Raw genomic sequence first — 16,938 nt, 5'->3', positions numbered from 1 at the left:
GTGGCCGTAATACATTTTGCTCGTGTAAAGTACTATAGTTGCGCAAATTGATTCATTTCTGACAGACATGTTCCGTATTTCACCACATACTACACGATGACTACAGCATCATCTTCCTATATGGTATATGTTGTGTGTTTACTGATAGGGGTCCTCTACGTTGCTGTGGTTCCACCCTCACTATCTGGATTTTGTGGTAAAGAAGCAGTTTGTTTAGGTTAAAAAATGCTGTCCACCCTCCCCTGTTGATTTATTTTGGACCCAGTGTTTTTTTTTTCACTGTTTTATTGAATCTCATTTAGTCATACGTATACAGTACAATAGACATTTCCTTGCATTGAAATTAAAAACATCTGGGCATCACATCAATGGAAAGAGACGGTGCATGAGATAACAATGCAAGAGGCACAATTTCTTTGAAAATAACAACAAAAAAACACTTCCTCTTCACATCACCTCAATCTTAAATGCAGCATCTGTTTCCTAGTAGAAAATCATCTGGCACACACAGATGTTGTAAAAATACAGTAATTGAAAACACATGGGTCCTACAAAACCTAAATGGCCCGTGTGCATTCAAACCAGTTCTGACCCCAGAGAGGGAGGGGCTTCCCCCTTCACCCAATTGCCCTGCCCAAAAACCGGCAGCAGAAACAGTGAGGACTCTGAGGAAACTGAGACAATGATGCCGAGCTACAGATTTCACGAGCGGACAAAAGAAAACTGAAATACGAAGGGATCCATGTGATGAAGAGGACCAGGAAAGCCTTGATAATGTGAGTGTGATATTTTCATCACAGAACTTCATTAGCTTCAGAGGGAAGGCAGTGTGTGCGTAAGAGATAACACCAACTCCCTGTCTGTGTTCAATCATCTGCCGCCATTCAAGGTAAGAAATGTAGAATGTGTGTCCTTGAGTGTGTGTGGTTTAGTAGAGTTGTCGGAAGATTCTGTACTTGCCAAGTCTTAGTGCCAGTTATTGAGACAGTGATTTTTTTTGATTGTTAGAAAGATAATACAGTAAAAAGATAATACAGTATTGAATCTGAATACAAAAGCTTATCAGTAAGTTTGGATTTCTGTTACACGAGTAAGTAGGCTCTCAAATCTGACTAAAATTCTGTCTAACAAAGTGCTGCTCTTGCTTCAACTAAGTCATGCGAGGGGCAAAATAAATAAATAAATCAAAGCACTTTATGGTGAATTAGATAGACTTTAGACATATTTGGCACACGTTCCAATTCTAGGCGGTCACACCCATACAGAAGAATTTTAATGTGAACCAAAGCAGAATGTGTTTTGTTGCTGTTGTTTTTGTCAAATGGTATGATTCTAAAATTTACTGGAGCTGTTTGGGAGGAGGTGCTCTGGTTGCGTTACTTATCACCAGTCATCCGCTCAAAAGAAAAACAGGGAAACGGGACTTGGATAATGCACTTACTCAGGGGAAATGTATCCATTTGATTTCCTGGGGAGGTAGCTCATGGGAGGAAGTCCTTGTGAAAACCAAAAGTTGCCACTGAAGAGAAACAGCGCAGCGAATATTCCCAGTTCTGAGAAAGAAAAAAAAGAAAATAACTCAGCCGTTAATAGGAGTATGCATTTAGTCTACAGCTGAGTCAGCATTTGACGTTGGCATATCTCTCCTTCACCATGAATGATTCTGATAGCTTGTAACTCTCCCACCACAAATTCATGCTGATTGTGACCCCCATTTCCTTAAATTGATTTATATGAAGAAATTGGTCAATGACCAATTTTTGGACAATTCCTCTTCCAAAATGATAAGCAAAGCCCCAGCCGATGATTCGAAGGTTCGTCATTTGCTGGTGTACGATCATTTCATGCCCGTAATAAGTTAGGATGATAATGACGGTGCATTTTTTGGAACAATTCCCCAGAACTACTGACCAAATAAATGATTGTTTTTGACAGTTCAGATGCAAGAGTGTTCAAACCTCCTAATTGCATACAATCTCATTCTTATGGACGAGAACCGGCTTTGACATAAAGAGGAGCCGTTGGGGGTCCATGAGCAATTCATTACCAGAATAGAGCACCCAAGTGAATCAACGTTGGATCTAAATATACAATACAATACAATACATGCTGATTTATATAGCGCTTTCACAACAGCGGCAGCTGTAACAAAGCGCTTAACAAAACAGTTAATATAAAGTAAAATAATAAACACAACACATAACATAAAAAACGGACAGTCATGCAGTTCTAACCACTTTTCCATCACACGCTTTGTTGTTTGAAGCATTTTGAGATGAAAGAGGAGAGAATCAAAGTGTCCTTTAACCAGTGGATCAGAGACGTCATGCTCAAAATGTGCACACGTCGGCTACAAGCTAAGTTTCAAAGTCAACAAGAAGCTGTAGCATCCATTGACTAAAAAAGAGATTGGTTCACTTCTCCTGTCCCATGGAAATCCATTTCAATTCCAAGCGGCGACTCTCAGTTCCAAATACGCATCGGCGCCCTGCGCCAACGCTCCTCTCTCCTCATCCTCAACTTCAGCAGCCATCCATCCAGCCGCACCAACGCCGACTGTCCAACAGGGCTGACATAGCCACTGAACAAAACGGGGTTGTGACAAATGCTGCCCATTACAGGCGCAAAAAACACAAGCGCCCCAGGTCTGTCCAGCACCGACAGTCAATGGCGCCGACATCCCTCCCCAATCAAAATCTGTGCTGGTACAGGCGTGCCGCCGAGAAGGCGCAACCACCAAGCACAGATACTTCTCCTTTGACGAATGTCGTGGCCAAAAAGCGCTGAAAACAGTCCATATCAGGTCCACACGATGAAACAACAAACAACATGTGACAAAACAAAAGACAAAAACACCAAAAAAGAACAAAAAAGCAAGGCTCTTGAAGAGCACTTGCCGAAGGCTGCCTACTCGGGCGCCATCTTGGAAAAAAAAAATATGAATAAAGTGATACATTTGTCGACATTGGTTCATTGAATGAAAAATAAATAAATAAATACAGGTAATCCAACATTTATGTCTTTTTCTAGGGGCGTGATGGACCAACCTCTCATCTTGCTAGTGCTCCTATTTCTCTGCTCCATCAACGTTGCTGTCTGGGTGTGTCCGGATGGATGCAAATGTAAGGGAGAAGAAATGACATGCATTGGTTTATCAAATGTACCTCCTCTGCCGCCATCTACAACTGCCCTCTTCCTCTCCAAATTCAACATCTACTCTTTGAAAGCAGAGGATCTTTCTTCTGCCTCACATGCAATATTCATTGCGATTGATGACACTACTTTGAGTGAGGTTCAACCCGGCACATTTGATTCCCATGTAAACCTCAAGGCCCTAAGAATTACTGGAACACAATTGCAAGACCTCCCGGAGACCTTGTTCCAAAATCTTCAGGGACTTACGACTTTGAATCTAAACAGAAACAAGTTTGCGGCACTCCGTCCAAAATGGTTCTCTCCAATCAAAATGCTTACTGCCCTTGATGTCACTGGAAATCAACTGACCTTAATACCCATGGAAACTTTTCACCCCCTGACTGAGCTGGAGTACCTTTTGCTTGCAAGAAATGCTATCAGTCAGTTACCCAGTGAGGCATTCAAAGGGCTTTCAAAGCTGAAATATCTTCGACTAAATAAAAATGCGCTTCAAGAAATACCCAGTGGAAGTTTCGATGACCTCGGGAACCTGGAGGAACTATCCCTACAAGACAATCGTATTACTCATCTCCAGCATGACTTGTTCTCAAAAACTCCCAAACTCACAAAGCTGTTCCTCTCCAACAATCAACTGAGGACTCTTCCACAGGGACTCTTCTTTCACGTCCCTCTGCTTGCCCAGATCTCCTTGTATGAAAACCACCTGGAAAGCTTTGGTCCAGGTGTGTTTGGTCCCACGGCCATTCAAGAGTTGTGGCTCTATGACAATAAACTGAGCCGTATAGAGGCTGATACCTTTAAAAATCTCACACAACTGCGTCTCCTGGTGCTCAGTCACAACCGGATTAGCTACGTATCGCCTGGATCCTTTCGAGGGTTGGAACAGCTAGGTGAAGTATCACTTCACACAAATTTGCTGAAAACATTGCAAGCCGGGACATTCCAAGGACTCCCCAGCCTGGTCAACATCTCTTTGGAGCACAATTTTATCAATCATCTGCCTGGTGGTTTTCTCCAGGGCCTGAGTCACCTGGGACAGATCGACTTGAGAAATAACACTCTCACAAACCTGCCACAGCAAGATCTAGATGCCATTTCTGTGGCAGAAGAGATACTTCTTCAGCAGAACCCCTGGAGGTGTGACATGCATATTCTGCCTCTTCGCAACTGGCTGAAAAAGCACCCATCCAAGGCCAACCAAACACTAGTGGTGTGCGATACCCCTCTCAATCTGAATGGGGAGGTGATTACTGGACTCACAGAAGAGGACTTGGAGATACAGAGTTTCACGCAGCAGACACCGCTGACCCCAACGGAGAGGAGAAGGAGACCAAACACCCCACCTGCTATCAAGACAACTTCTTCATCCGAGTATGAAGTCACAAACGGTGGACAGCAGGAGGAGGGTCACATTCCCAACCATACTTCCATCATCCTCATTGTCATCACGGTCATTGCGACAGTGATCATAAGCGCCACCATCATTGGCTGTCTCTGCTGGAGGAGGAACAAGAAAGGACAAGGGCATATAGGCCACAGGAGCAGGAACTCCGTGCTGTAAATGAGACCAGGGGTTAAAGTGAACTATTATGATTTAGGCCCTGTATGCGCTATCTATTTATATGCACGTATCTTCAAGTGACTCAGCCATTATGATTGTGTTCACATTTGAGTTGAGCCAACACTCGCTGACATCCAAAATACGCAAAAGCAATTACAGGGGGTCCTTGGTTCATAATGGAGTTCTCGTACCTACAGAGACGACATAACCTGAATTTGGGCCATCCTACACCAATGCAGTAGAAAGGTCACGGTAATTATGGGAAACAAATGTATGAAAATCACTTATAGGACATAATATAAAACAATCAAATGAAAAACAGGCGATAAAGGATCAAGTACCACATGATAGGGTATTCTTATGTTGACACACAAACTAGTTCAATGCACGCCATTCCAAAACACAAAACTTCATGTGAGGAAAAAAACGATCTGAATCACTTCAACCATGCAGTGGAGATCCAGCTTTAAGAAACTTGAAACAGACAAGAGAATTTTTCACAATGAATATGCCTCTTAAAAAATATGCCTCCAAGGTTTTATTTTAAGACACCAATTAACTTCAGTGTCTTGCAAGAAATCTCTTCCATTGTTTATGGCAGAATTTACACTGCTAGTCCAAGTGACAAAATCCAAATTATTGACAACATCATTATTATTTATTTATTTATTTATTTTTACTTTATCTCCATGTACAGTATGCTTTGTGTGACACCTATCAGATGCGGCTGTTTACACTTACGGAATACAATGAATGCGCTGACACCCATCATTTCACATGAATAACTCTGTGTACACCTGTCATAGACAACACATAGGTAAACAAAAACAAAAAAATCAGTGGACTCCCGCTGTTCGCGGGGAATAGTGAAATAGCAAAATTGTGAATGTAATTAATGCTGATTATGAATGCACTGAAAGCAAGTTTTTTTTTCAACCTAAAAAAAAATCTTGAAAAAACAGGGATAAATCTCCAATCAGCGTTTCCCATGAAAAATGGGGAATAACTCCTCCTCCCCAAACACAAAACAAATATCCCCCATTCTTCCCCCATTGATTTAATTGAGGGTAACCTCTACATTTCTCTGGCTGCTATGGGCAAATATTTTTGCTTGTTTTAAAATATACACACATTTACTGAAACATATTAAGACCATAATTAAGAATAAAATCTGCTAAGATAAAATCGGAGTCTTTTAATGATCCAATAACATATCTGATTTTGAATTTTGTCACTTGAACCATGCCAATCAATCCAGCGAAAGGGTTAAAAAAAAGAGAGCAAACAAGAAAAACATCTTCTGTCACCTCTCAAATTGGCTACAAATAAGCAAAATAAAGTACGTCCAAACTGTGGGCAATGTCTCATTTTACAAATAACTCTCTTAACTGAATACATAGCATAAACAACACAAATGTGAATGGATTACTAAAAGAGGAAGGGCAATATCTGCCATGAACTAGCAGCTAACGGGCCCTTACCTAATACATTTGCCAGCTGAATCTTTAACAGTTATGAAACACCAACACACCAAAACATCACACCCACTCTCAACAGTGTTATTACATCAGAAGTCAACCTGTAAAGAATAACGGAAGATTGTGGGGTTGAGAACCGTGTTGGCTCTTCGCTGTTACAATACTGACATCTGCTGTTGACACTTTATAACTACATATACCTTCACACAAACAGTAAAGTATACGAGACAAATTTAAACACGTTTGATTTTTGATTATTTTTATATTATTTTAAGTGAATTGAATTTTTACCATTTGTAAGGAAGAATTATTTCCATGTTTGAGGGAATATTATACACTGTACTAAACTGCATTGAAACAATTACGCCTACGGTATGTTAAGCATGCGTTTCGGTTGAGTATGTATGACAAGACATTTTAACAATAATACATTTAAATAACACATCTTGCTTGATTGAAAGTGAAAATAGATATTGATGGAAAGAATTCACATTTTATTTTGCCCTTATACTTTACTAATCAAATGTTTTCCACACTTATACAAAATTTCAGTGACGAATAAAATCTCAAAGTCAAAAGATCGTAATCATTTAAAACTCTCCCAAATCCACCTCACGCCTCCAAATAACTGCATTTGCATGATTATTCAGGGTGAGCTGTCACCTTGAACTGATTTACGTCATTACCTTTATTGTGTGACATACGCCTGTGTCTTTTACCACAGACGTACTTTAAATAGTGGCAATTATGCTCTTCACGCAACATAAAAGCATCCCTGTTATTATAACCTTTTTAGCTATCTGGAGGAAAAGAGGAAAACAAGAGGAAAAAAGTTATCAAAGTGAATCAGCAGAAATAACATCAAGCGAATTGCTCTGAGCATGGACATTCTTGACCAAGGTAAGAGCTCTCATCGATTTTTAATATTTAAAATACCTATATATATATATATATATATATATATATATATATATATATATATATATAATGACGTTTATTATATAGCTACTGTACTGGAAGCTTGTTGTTAACCATAGCAGCTAAGCTGACAAGGCTTAAGATATCCTTTATCCTTTATTTGTCCCGCAATGGGGAAATTACAATCAGAATTCAGAAAGGAAAAACGCTGGGTAGGGACAGGGAAAAAAAACCCACGCTCGAACTATCCTCTTCCGAGGATAATTTAAGTCCAGGATAAAAAAGACCCTAGCACATGAATAAGCATTAGACAGTTACAACAAGTCACAAGACATAACATGTATAAGTGGGGGGATGAATGGGAAGGGGGGGAGGGTAGGGTAACCGCGACGCGTCCAACAATGACCAGCTGCACGGTCACCGTTGCGCTCCGCATCATCGAACCACGTCACGGGGGAAAAAGAATCGGAGCGATGAAGACGGTGATAACAAGGATGTGTATGCGCGTGTGGTTGTCCAGTTGTGTATGTGTATGCGTGTACAGGTCATAGCTGCTTCGTCGAGGTCTGCTCATCATGAAGACAGTCCCGGCTTATCAGTCCATGGCCGAGAAGGAGGGGGGGGGGGGGGGGTGGTGGTGGGGGCCCTAGACTCCATGCGTATTTCCATCCAGGGGAAAGGCCAGATAGCGTTGTTTGTTTTGGAGAGACGGCCGCCAACAATTCCAGACAGCCTTGAGTCCTTGGTCTGTATCTCTCACTGGCGCCGATCAGCCAAATCCTCAATTCCTTTTCGAAGCGAAAATTCCAACGTCTCCATGGTATTATCGATCGCGCGGAGTCGCTCCAAACCGCAACAATATTGCAGTTGAGCTCAGTCACCGCTTGAGTCTGAGTGTTGGACATTCGCGCCAAGCCATCCAGAGTGACCGGCAGCTTCTTCACTTCCAATAGAGCTGCTCCCGTCGGTTGAATTTTGCGATAGAACAGCAAGCTGCCAACACCAAACAGCAGCATACCTGTTATCAAAAGGCCAATAATGTAGATGTCTTCCACGTCCTCCACGGACAGTACTGTCAGGCACACCGGTCTCCACTTTGTCCATGGATCCAGGGCGTATCCGGCAGCAAGTGTCCCCGGAGGGCAAGCAGGCTCCCCACTGCCCGCTCTTTCCGTCGAAATTTTTTTGTCAATTACATTGAGAGACCAGCCAACTAATTCCATGGTTAGTTCTTCGGATGAAAACACGGTAGGAGGCTAGGGAAAAAAAGTTAGACAAAGACTGCACAAGACTAAGTGGCGAGCAGGGAAAAAAAGGTGGGAGGGCAGGGGGAGCAGTGCAGAAGCGTCCGCCTTCGTCGAGAGCCAAGCAGAAAAGTATTCTTGAACAAATATTGTATATCGGTTAACAGACAATAGCATTGCTTTGCAATCTGACATCCCTTTGCTGTCAGTAGAGTAGTACTAATAGTAAATTATTATTCAGATTAAATATGTTTAGCTTTTGAAAATAATTTTATCGAGCAATGTTTCTGTAACAGAGTCATAGTAAAAATAATAATAGTAATAATAATAATAGTAAATGAAAACAGTCAGATGCTGCAAAAAAATAATTTTTGCTCAATTCTAAAACATATTACCGGTAGTCTGATGCTGCAGAGAGTATGAAACCATACCTGGGAAATTCTATTTGAAAAACAAGTGACAAAGTTGTCATTACTTTCTGATGACATTTTGGCAAATACATAAAATAACAGAGTTCTTTCTTATGTTTGGAGACATGCTGCAACCCTGTGTTGTAATTGGTTAAAATCAACAGCTCAACAACTTCTTTGCTGTTATCTCCAGTCACAGGAACGTGTTGGGCCACGCCCTGGATGGTCACTGGCAACGTTGATAAAGACAAGAACTTATAAACCCACGTCTGTTTACATTTCCTTCCTGCTGTAACAACCCGCTCCTGCATCCTACTCCAGGAAATAACAGGTACGGAGAGTGTTCTTTGGCTTTTACAGCATTTCGTTTTGGCAAGTAAATCAGTTTTGTAAAAATCTCTCTATTTCTTCTAGGATATAAGCATGCGGAGACAACATGTCATTCTTTTTTTTTTGTTTTCACTGTTGGACTCCTTATTGTCTGAAAACCATTCATGTGAAAAAGAGACCGACTGTCCTTCAGAAAACCAAATTGTCTTTAATGCAGCTCAAGAAATCCCAAGGACTCTGAAGGCAGGCGTGACCGAAGTCTTCTTTTTGGCCAGCAACATCAATACAATCCCCAAAGCAGCCTTTGTGGAAAACCCCCACCTGGAAAAGGTGGAGTTCATTAACACAAGCACCACCGTTATCGAGCCAGGAGCATTTGAAGGTCTGGTCAACATGAAGTACGTTGAGATCTCGAGCACACTGCTGACGTCCATCCCTGTTGGAGTCTTTACCCACCTCAACAACCTGGAGAAAATTATTCTAAAATTGAACAAGATCCGTCATCTGGAGCGAGGCTTGTTTGACAGTCTTAAAAAGGTAAGAGAGCTCAAGTTACATGGAAATGAGATTGCATCGATTGAAGATGGGACTTTTGATGGCCTTGAGAACCTCATGTTACTCCATCTGGCTAAAAATCAACTCACCGCTGTGACAACCCACTGGTTCTCCAAGCTAAGCAAACTGACCACACTGCGGCTTTATGAAAATAAGCTCACTGCCATTCCAGAGGATATGTTTCATAATTTGCCAAATTTGAAAGAAATTTCTTTGCAAAGCAACAAATTAACACAGTTATCTGCTAATCAGTTTCCATATAAGGACAAACTCACAAAGATTGTGTTGGACGACAATCTCTTGACAAATTTACCAAGTGAATTTTTTGTTGGCTTCCCTAATCTCGAAACACTGACCCTGCACAAGAATAAACTATCAAGCCTTCCACCTGTGCTTTTTGGCGAACTGACCAAAATGACAGATTTAAGCTTAAGTCAAAACCAACTGAGTGACCTCCCAAAGGCAATATTCAGTCCTCTGAGTAGGTTGACCAAGCTCGATCTATCCAAGAATCACTTTACTACACTGTCAGCTGACTACTTTGAAGGACTGCAAAGACTCACCCTTTTGAATCTGCGAAACAACAAGATAGACTCCTTGGGTGGGGATGTATTTGAGAAGATTCCGTCACTGAGCTCCTTGGACATGTCCAGCAACAATCTTGAAACGCTCCCTCAGGATATTTTTGAAACTTTAACACATCTCACTAAAGTGTATCTAAATGACAATCCCTGGAATTGTGACTGCAACCTTTTACATCTCCATCGGTGGATAAAGGCAAACTCTGCGATTGTTCGTAAGCCAGTTGTCTGTTGGAATCCAGAAGATCTTAAAGAACAAGAGATCAAGTCATTGGCAGAAGAGCAATTTATTTGCCCTACTTTTCCATTCACAACCACCATGTTGCCTACGACTGCTCTCACAACGCTAGAACTAACCACCGCCCTCTCAACAATGATGGCAACCACTACTTGGCCAACCACACCTACATCTACGACACCTTCAACTACGACGACCTCTACTACAATCGCACCAGAAGAAACGACGATTGACATGAAATCAACAGCACAGCAAACAACACTAGTGACTGTCCCTACTACGCCAGTGCCTTTGGTCACAACAACTACAAAAGTAACACCACCACAGACAACCATTTTAATCACAACCCCACTAGCCAGCACTGTAACGTCCACTCTGCAAACAACCACAACGAAAACTGCTATACCCACAACGATATTAACAACAACAGCTACACCGACTGTCACATTGGCAACCACCACACCCACAAGTCTAACAACCTCACCAGCCAGCACTGTGACGTCCACTCTGCAAACAACCACAACGAAAACTGCTATACCCACAACGATATTAACAACAGCTACACCAACTATCACATTGACAACAACCACACCCACAAGTCGAACAACCTCACCAGCCATCACCATGACACCCACTCCGCAAATAACCACAACCATTTTCACGACGACACCCGTTACTACATCGGCAGCAATCACAGTCATGACCACGGCACCCAGCACCATGAGCACAATTCAAATCACAACTACACAATCAGCAACAACCACAAATACACCCACAAGTCAACTGACCACCACTCAGGCGACAAGCCCCCTTCCTAAACCGACAACCAGGGTCATTTTCACCTGTCCCATCCAGGAACACCCCAAGAAGGCACCCAGTTTGTTATCATACAAGGACACAAAAGTAGCTTTGCAGTGCAAATCTCAGGCATTCATGTACATCGCTCTTCTGCTGGTGGAGGTAACCTGCACATTAGTGCTGGCTAAGTTCACCTTGTCTCTTTACCGCCTGCTGGTGTGCAGAGAGTTGATGCAGCACAAGGTCAAACTCACCCACTTCTCCTACAGGAAAGAAGTCATCCTAAGGCCTGTGTAGGAGACGGAGACTATTTGTGTGATGTGTGATGAGGTTCATGACTTGTGATACACTGATGTGGATATGCAAATGTGATATGAAGTTTGACCTTAATTGAAACAATTGTTTTCAAAGCTTTTAACAATTCCAAACTGTTAAACATTGTGATAGTAAAATTTTTTTTTTTTAAATAAGGTCAAGTTTATTGTTGTTTTTGTTGTGCGTGTGTGTGTGTGTGTACGTGCGCGCGTGATGTTTCTCACCGACCAAACCGTGTCAAAATTGGTAGAGAATTAGACGAGTTATGATTGACTGATGCGTGTGTGTGTGTGTGTGTGTGTGTGTGTGTGCGTGCGCGCGTGATATTTCTCACCGACCAAACCGTGTCAAAATTGGTAGAGAATTCAACGAGTTATGATTGACTGAAGCCAAACACAGTTACTTCAATACAAATAAATGAAAGCGATTGCAGGGGACTCCCGGTTCAAGATGGCCGTTAGGACTGCACGTACTCAACCAGCCAAGCTTTTTGCTCGTCAGCATATGTGTTGATGGGAAGAGCACCTCGCTTCTTCTCCAGTTGCCAATGGGACTCATCACTGCCACCTGCTGGCAGCGGCAAGGCACCGGGCACTTTCAGCTGCTTTTCTGACCCATCAGTAAGACTCATTCATTAAATATATCAGGCAAACCGTTTGTTAAACGTCTGTATGTGTTGTACATATGTGATAAAACACGTATATTGGTGATAAAAAGACAAATGTACAGTGCCATTATTGTGCAAAACAAATTACAAATACGTATTTCAATCCAGAAACATGTAAAAAAAAAAAGAAAAAAAAGAAAGCAATACCCGTAACCACAGTCACAAATGTGTCACGAAAATCTTCAAATGTGTGCAAGGTGCAAATATGTACATTGATTTGCATGCGTAAAATGTATGGTTAAAAGTGTATATAAAACTGTAAGTGTGCGATCTGTAAACACTGCGACAGTCCTGTCGTGTATGGCAGAAATGAAGCAAAATTCACACGTGGATACGGATAGAGAGAGATTCTTTTTACATATTTTTGAATTGAAATAAGCATTGCGAAATGTTTGCCTACAATAATGGCCCCATACAAAGAGCAATGTCTCGTGTGAGCGCAATGCCAAGTGCCTGCGTGGGCAATAAAAGTACAACGCCTCTGTTCAATTCTCACGCAGGTATTTGAACACGAAACACACAAATTCAGCTGTTTTATTCATATGAATGAATGAAGTTGACATTGCCATTGTTGGACTGAAATAAGGACCAAATACCTAAAAGTGAAAATGATAATTTCATGTAATATGATGATGGTTTTTTTGTTGTTTTTCTTTTACTTTTCACACGCAAGTGAGTGGACAAGATGGCTCTGCTTGGCCTGACTGCAAGTCTTTTCATTTGGCGCTGTCCTCATTAGTTCTCGAAAGAACTGGACTATGGACACTAATCATTATAGCTAGGATGGGGATCCTACTGAGACCATTTGATCAGCCCAATTCTAAAACACAAAGCCTGAGAGGAGCTGTTATAAAAATCCCAACCCTCAAATGCTGATAATATGCAATATTAAACACGTGCATTATATACTGTTCATAGATTTAGTATGGTACCTGGTAGTTGCAATGGAAAGGTTATCAACCTCAGTTTTAAATCTTGATTCTAATTGTTTTTAAAGTGCTAGAATTATTATGATTTGTATGTGTGGTGCGTAGAACTGCCTGCTCATGTGTTTTTGAAAATGACCGCATGGACGATTGCTTCCATGAGGCTTCTGAAGTCAAGAAAATCTCTCAATCGTTAGAAGTGCACCACTTGGCTTCTTACAGCAAGGGGAGCCAGAGAACCACCACCATGAAAGCACTGGTGTCTCAACGTAAACACAAACAGCAACTCAAACTTCTACACTGCACAGGTACGTTGTCCATTGGCTGTACACCAAAAGGTGTTACTGTAATTGCATCAGTTTTCCATTGTAATTTAGGAATCATATTTTTATATTTTTTCTGTTGTCCGTAATGACCGTTCAGTGGTGCTTTTTTCTATCCATCCATCCATTTTGCGATCCGCTTATCCTCACAAGGGTCGTGGTGCTGAAGTCTATCCCAGTCGTCTTCAAGCAAGGTGTTTTTTATTTTTATTTTTATTGATTTTCTGTCTGTTTTGAAGCAACAATGTCAGTCTCAGGAGTAATGCGGGGTTTTATGAATGTAATTAGAATTTTGTTATTTCTGTTTAATTTTTTTGTGAAAAAGGTTCTTTACACAATGAATGAAAACAGAGAAACAAAAAGAATAAGCATAGAAGTAAAAAGTGAGTGAGTGAGTATTGAACATGTGTCCAAAATAACTTCTACAAGAGGGAGGGACTTAGAGACCCTTTGGACAGTGACAGAGATAATGGTGTCATTGCACTAATGAGAAGTTTCACCTTGGCTTTAGCCCAAGTTGATGATGAGGTATCTGCTTGTATACACAACACAGAAGAACACAAGCTCATGTCCACATTCATGAACTAATCATTTGGCTCCTGATTGGCCTCCTCTGGTCTCTTATCCCACTTGGATGAATGAACTATGGGTCAAAAAATGGGGAAAGGTTGGAGTTGAACTGGTATTAAACTCACATGACTGTAATTGATGAGGCAGCACATGTACTAGTGGTGTGCACATCTTCTTCAGTCTTTGCAGTCAAGAGGTTCTGGGTTTAAATCTCGGATTGGGCCCTCATGAGTGGAGTTTGCATGTTCTCCACTTGCTTGTGTTGTTTCTTCACATACTGCGCGGCTTCCTTCTAAAAGTAGATCACCAGTCGTGGAGCACACACCCTCTCTTAACAAAAAAAAAACAAACAAAAAAAACATGTGACCCGTTGACCTTGAGAAACATGCAAAATCATATTACCTTGCCTCGTCTTTCTAACGGCAAATGACTGTGACCTTGTAGTGGACATTTAAATATTAATTTGAATATTTTAGAGAAGGAATGCATTGAAACAAAATATGTTTGCAGATAAGGAAGAATGATAACGGCTGCACAAATTACTTTTGTTGCTGACGAGGACATAATCCTCCAAGTGGAGTCTTCCCTCAGAGAAGTCAGTAATTGTTTTCTTCAATTTTCTTGAAGTGTCCATTGTTAAAACGTAGTGTTGGTTAAAAAAAAAATACAATCAGCAATCATGTTTATTTTACAAAAAAAAACTAAATGGATCCAGTGAATAAGTCATTTCAAATCACTATTTGTGGAAAGATGACCATTAGTAAAATCCACACTTAGTATTTGCAGTTTTGATGACTCCAAGCCGCTCTGTGGGAATGCAACAACACTTGCATTAAAAGAAGAGGATAGAAGCTAACCTGGTGAGGTTGAATTCTTGTCGACCCTTTTGCTCATCCATCTTGTGGAAACATGCCCCATTTCACACTGCACTTGGTTTTCTTGGAGTTCGTCACGCGTCAACTTGTGTCTCCATACCGTAGTTTAAGGTTGTAGTTGCTTCGTTGGACAGGATTAGAAAATATACCATTGAACATTGCGGTGATCAGCAGTTTCCTAGTAGGCGTGGCTTTGTCGAATGTCTGGATATCACTTTTTCGACAAGAAATGTAAGGTCAAAAAGGTCAAATTTTATAAGTAGTTAGTGGATTCCTATAGTAGTAGCTCATGAGCCGCATTATAGCTGTCACTGTTTCATCGACATAAAAAGGGGCTCTTAATAATGTCCCATTTCATCTCAGCGGAAGCTGCCACATTAAGTCTGATGTTTGTTTTATCATGCTCGTGTTATAAACCCACTCCTTTTTTACAAAAGGGAATCCCAGCATATATCCCATTTTAATGACTGTCTTCCACAATAATTCACAATGAAACCACAGCAGAGAGAAAGAAGTGTCTAAATGTAAATGCCTAATAAATGTCAAAAGTTCTGACGGGCTCAGACAATCTTGGCAAACAAAGATTAAAAAAAGACAGCTTACAAAACATCGGGGACCAACACTCTATGGTAAACTATACTGGACATAAATATTATAAATCATATCACATTGACATTTGATGGATGTTGTTCCCTTCGAAATAATCAACTAAATCTCTGAAACCTGAGGACTAACATGAAGGTGAGATGGTGTCTGAGCGGCTGGAAAAGGATGTTACCAAACTACTACAACATTTCTAAGACATTAAAGTGGGCATGATATGGAAATGTCACTTTTTAATGGTTTGCATACGAAGAGTTCACATGTTTCTGGAGGAACACCTTCATATTTACTTGCTTGTTATCGGTGTATTGAGCTGTTTATTAAAAATGCATATGCCTCCTTTAAAACTCCTTGTCCACATGGAGTACAAAAAAGAATATAGTACACGTTGCCGTCGTGTGTAACATCGACAGTGAATATAAAATGATAGATGTTGTCAATTGTTAATCGGAAGAAAGGCGCACATTTGGGTCAGACAACATCCCAAACCAATTTGCAGTGCAAATGACCCGTAACGTGCATCACGATCCCAAACATGGAAGTGAAACTAATGATTGGAGCAGTTACTGTCTTCTTGTAGAACGTTATTATGCTTGTAAACTACAATAAATGGCGCTACATATCTGTGAGCTTTTGCTTGTAGTTGTACATTACAGCAAGGCCGCTGTGATTGATGTTGACGCTTGGATGAATCGTTGTCCCTGTTGACAAAATAGGTTATTGACTCCAAGTAATTCATAGCTGTCACTCAGCTCGTGCTCCAGGATGAAAAGATAAAGCTGTGCATTTCTTGACTCCAAGCGACCCCCGAGGTCCAAACCTTGATAGGATTACGAGGCTTTCCCCAAATCAATGGCGGAGTTCCCAGACTGCGGCGAAAGGTGACTTAAATTGACTGGCTGTCAAGACTAAATGCCGGAAAATCTAATTAGTGTCAGATTTGTCGAAGAAAAAAAAAGTTGGCAGTTGATGCCGGATGGGTTTTTTTTCTGTTCATTGTTTTTGATGAATATGTTTGAAAGTATCAACAAAAGCAGCTCATTAGGGTTGATGCTGATGAGGAAAACAAGATGATCATAATCCATTATACCAACGTGAAAAGTCTCATGCAAAGAGCAGCAAACAATGAACTCAATCATCCAAGCAGCGTCCCATCCTAATATGTTGCTTCAAAAACTTTTTAATTACCATACACTGTGATCTAACAATGTATTACGTAACTATGTAAGTACTGTATATCACACTCTACAGTTTGTTGTCAAAGTATTTGTGTTTGCTTTTACTTCTCTTTGTTTATCTCTGCTGTCTGCTGCCAGGTCAGCATTGCAAATGAGAATTTGTTTTAACTGCCTTGCCTGGATAATGAAGTTTAAATAAATTACCTTGTTCA

General features: G+C 40.9%; 2 protein-coding genes across 3 annotated transcripts; both read left to right on the top strand.

Moving 5' to 3' along the window:
* The first annotated feature begins 640 nt into the window (after positions 1-640).
* Positions 641-6,981, top strand: lrrc15 (leucine rich repeat containing 15). Its single transcript, XM_086115479.1, has 2 exons — positions 641-776; positions 3,031-6,981. Exons 1-2 carry the CDS (start codon positions 748-750, stop codon positions 4,715-4,717), a joined length of 1,716 nt encoding a protein of 571 aa, XP_085971605.1. The 5' UTR covers positions 641-747; the 3' UTR covers positions 4,718-6,981.
* LOC147202271 (uncharacterized) lies at positions 834-11,736 on the top strand. Of its 2 annotated transcripts, XM_086115477.1 has the most exons (5): positions 834-889; positions 3,031-3,122; positions 6,992-7,095; positions 8,961-9,098; positions 9,182-11,736. In XM_086115477.1, exon 5 carries the CDS (start codon positions 9,191-9,193, stop codon positions 11,564-11,566), a length of 2,376 nt encoding a protein of 791 aa, XP_085971603.1. In that variant the 5' UTR covers positions 834-889; positions 3,031-3,122; positions 6,992-7,095; positions 8,961-9,098; positions 9,182-9,190; the 3' UTR covers positions 11,567-11,736. The 2 variants fall into 2 exon arrangements, with proteins under 2 accessions (XP_085971603.1, XP_085971604.1); XM_086115478.1 differs by lacking the exons at positions 834-889; positions 6,992-7,095.
* The last annotated feature ends 5,202 nt before the right edge of the window (positions 11,737-16,938 follow it).

This window comes from Hippocampus guttulatus, chromosome 7 (genome assembly GCF_054856545.1).
Source record: "Hippocampus guttulatus isolate MCC_2025c chromosome 7, RoL_Hgut_1.0, whole genome shotgun sequence".
NCBI classification, from domain to species: Eukaryota; Metazoa; Chordata; class Actinopteri; order Syngnathiformes; family Syngnathidae; genus Hippocampus; species Hippocampus guttulatus.
The sequence above is the reverse complement of the archived record's forward strand: the minus strand, read 5'-3'. Positions and strand labels throughout refer to the sequence as shown.

Coding starts and splice junctions, on each gene's coding strand:
- lrrc15 (XM_086115479.1), top strand. CDS start 748: ATGAAGAGGACCAGGAAAGCCTTGATAAT. Junction 777..3,030: donor ACCAGGAAAGCCTTGATAAT/GTGAGTGTGATA, acceptor GTCTTTTTCTAG/GGGCGTGATGGACCAACCTC.
- LOC147202271 (XM_086115477.1), top strand. CDS start 9,191: ATGCGGAGACAACATGTCATTCTTTTTTTTTTGTTTTCACTGTTGGAC.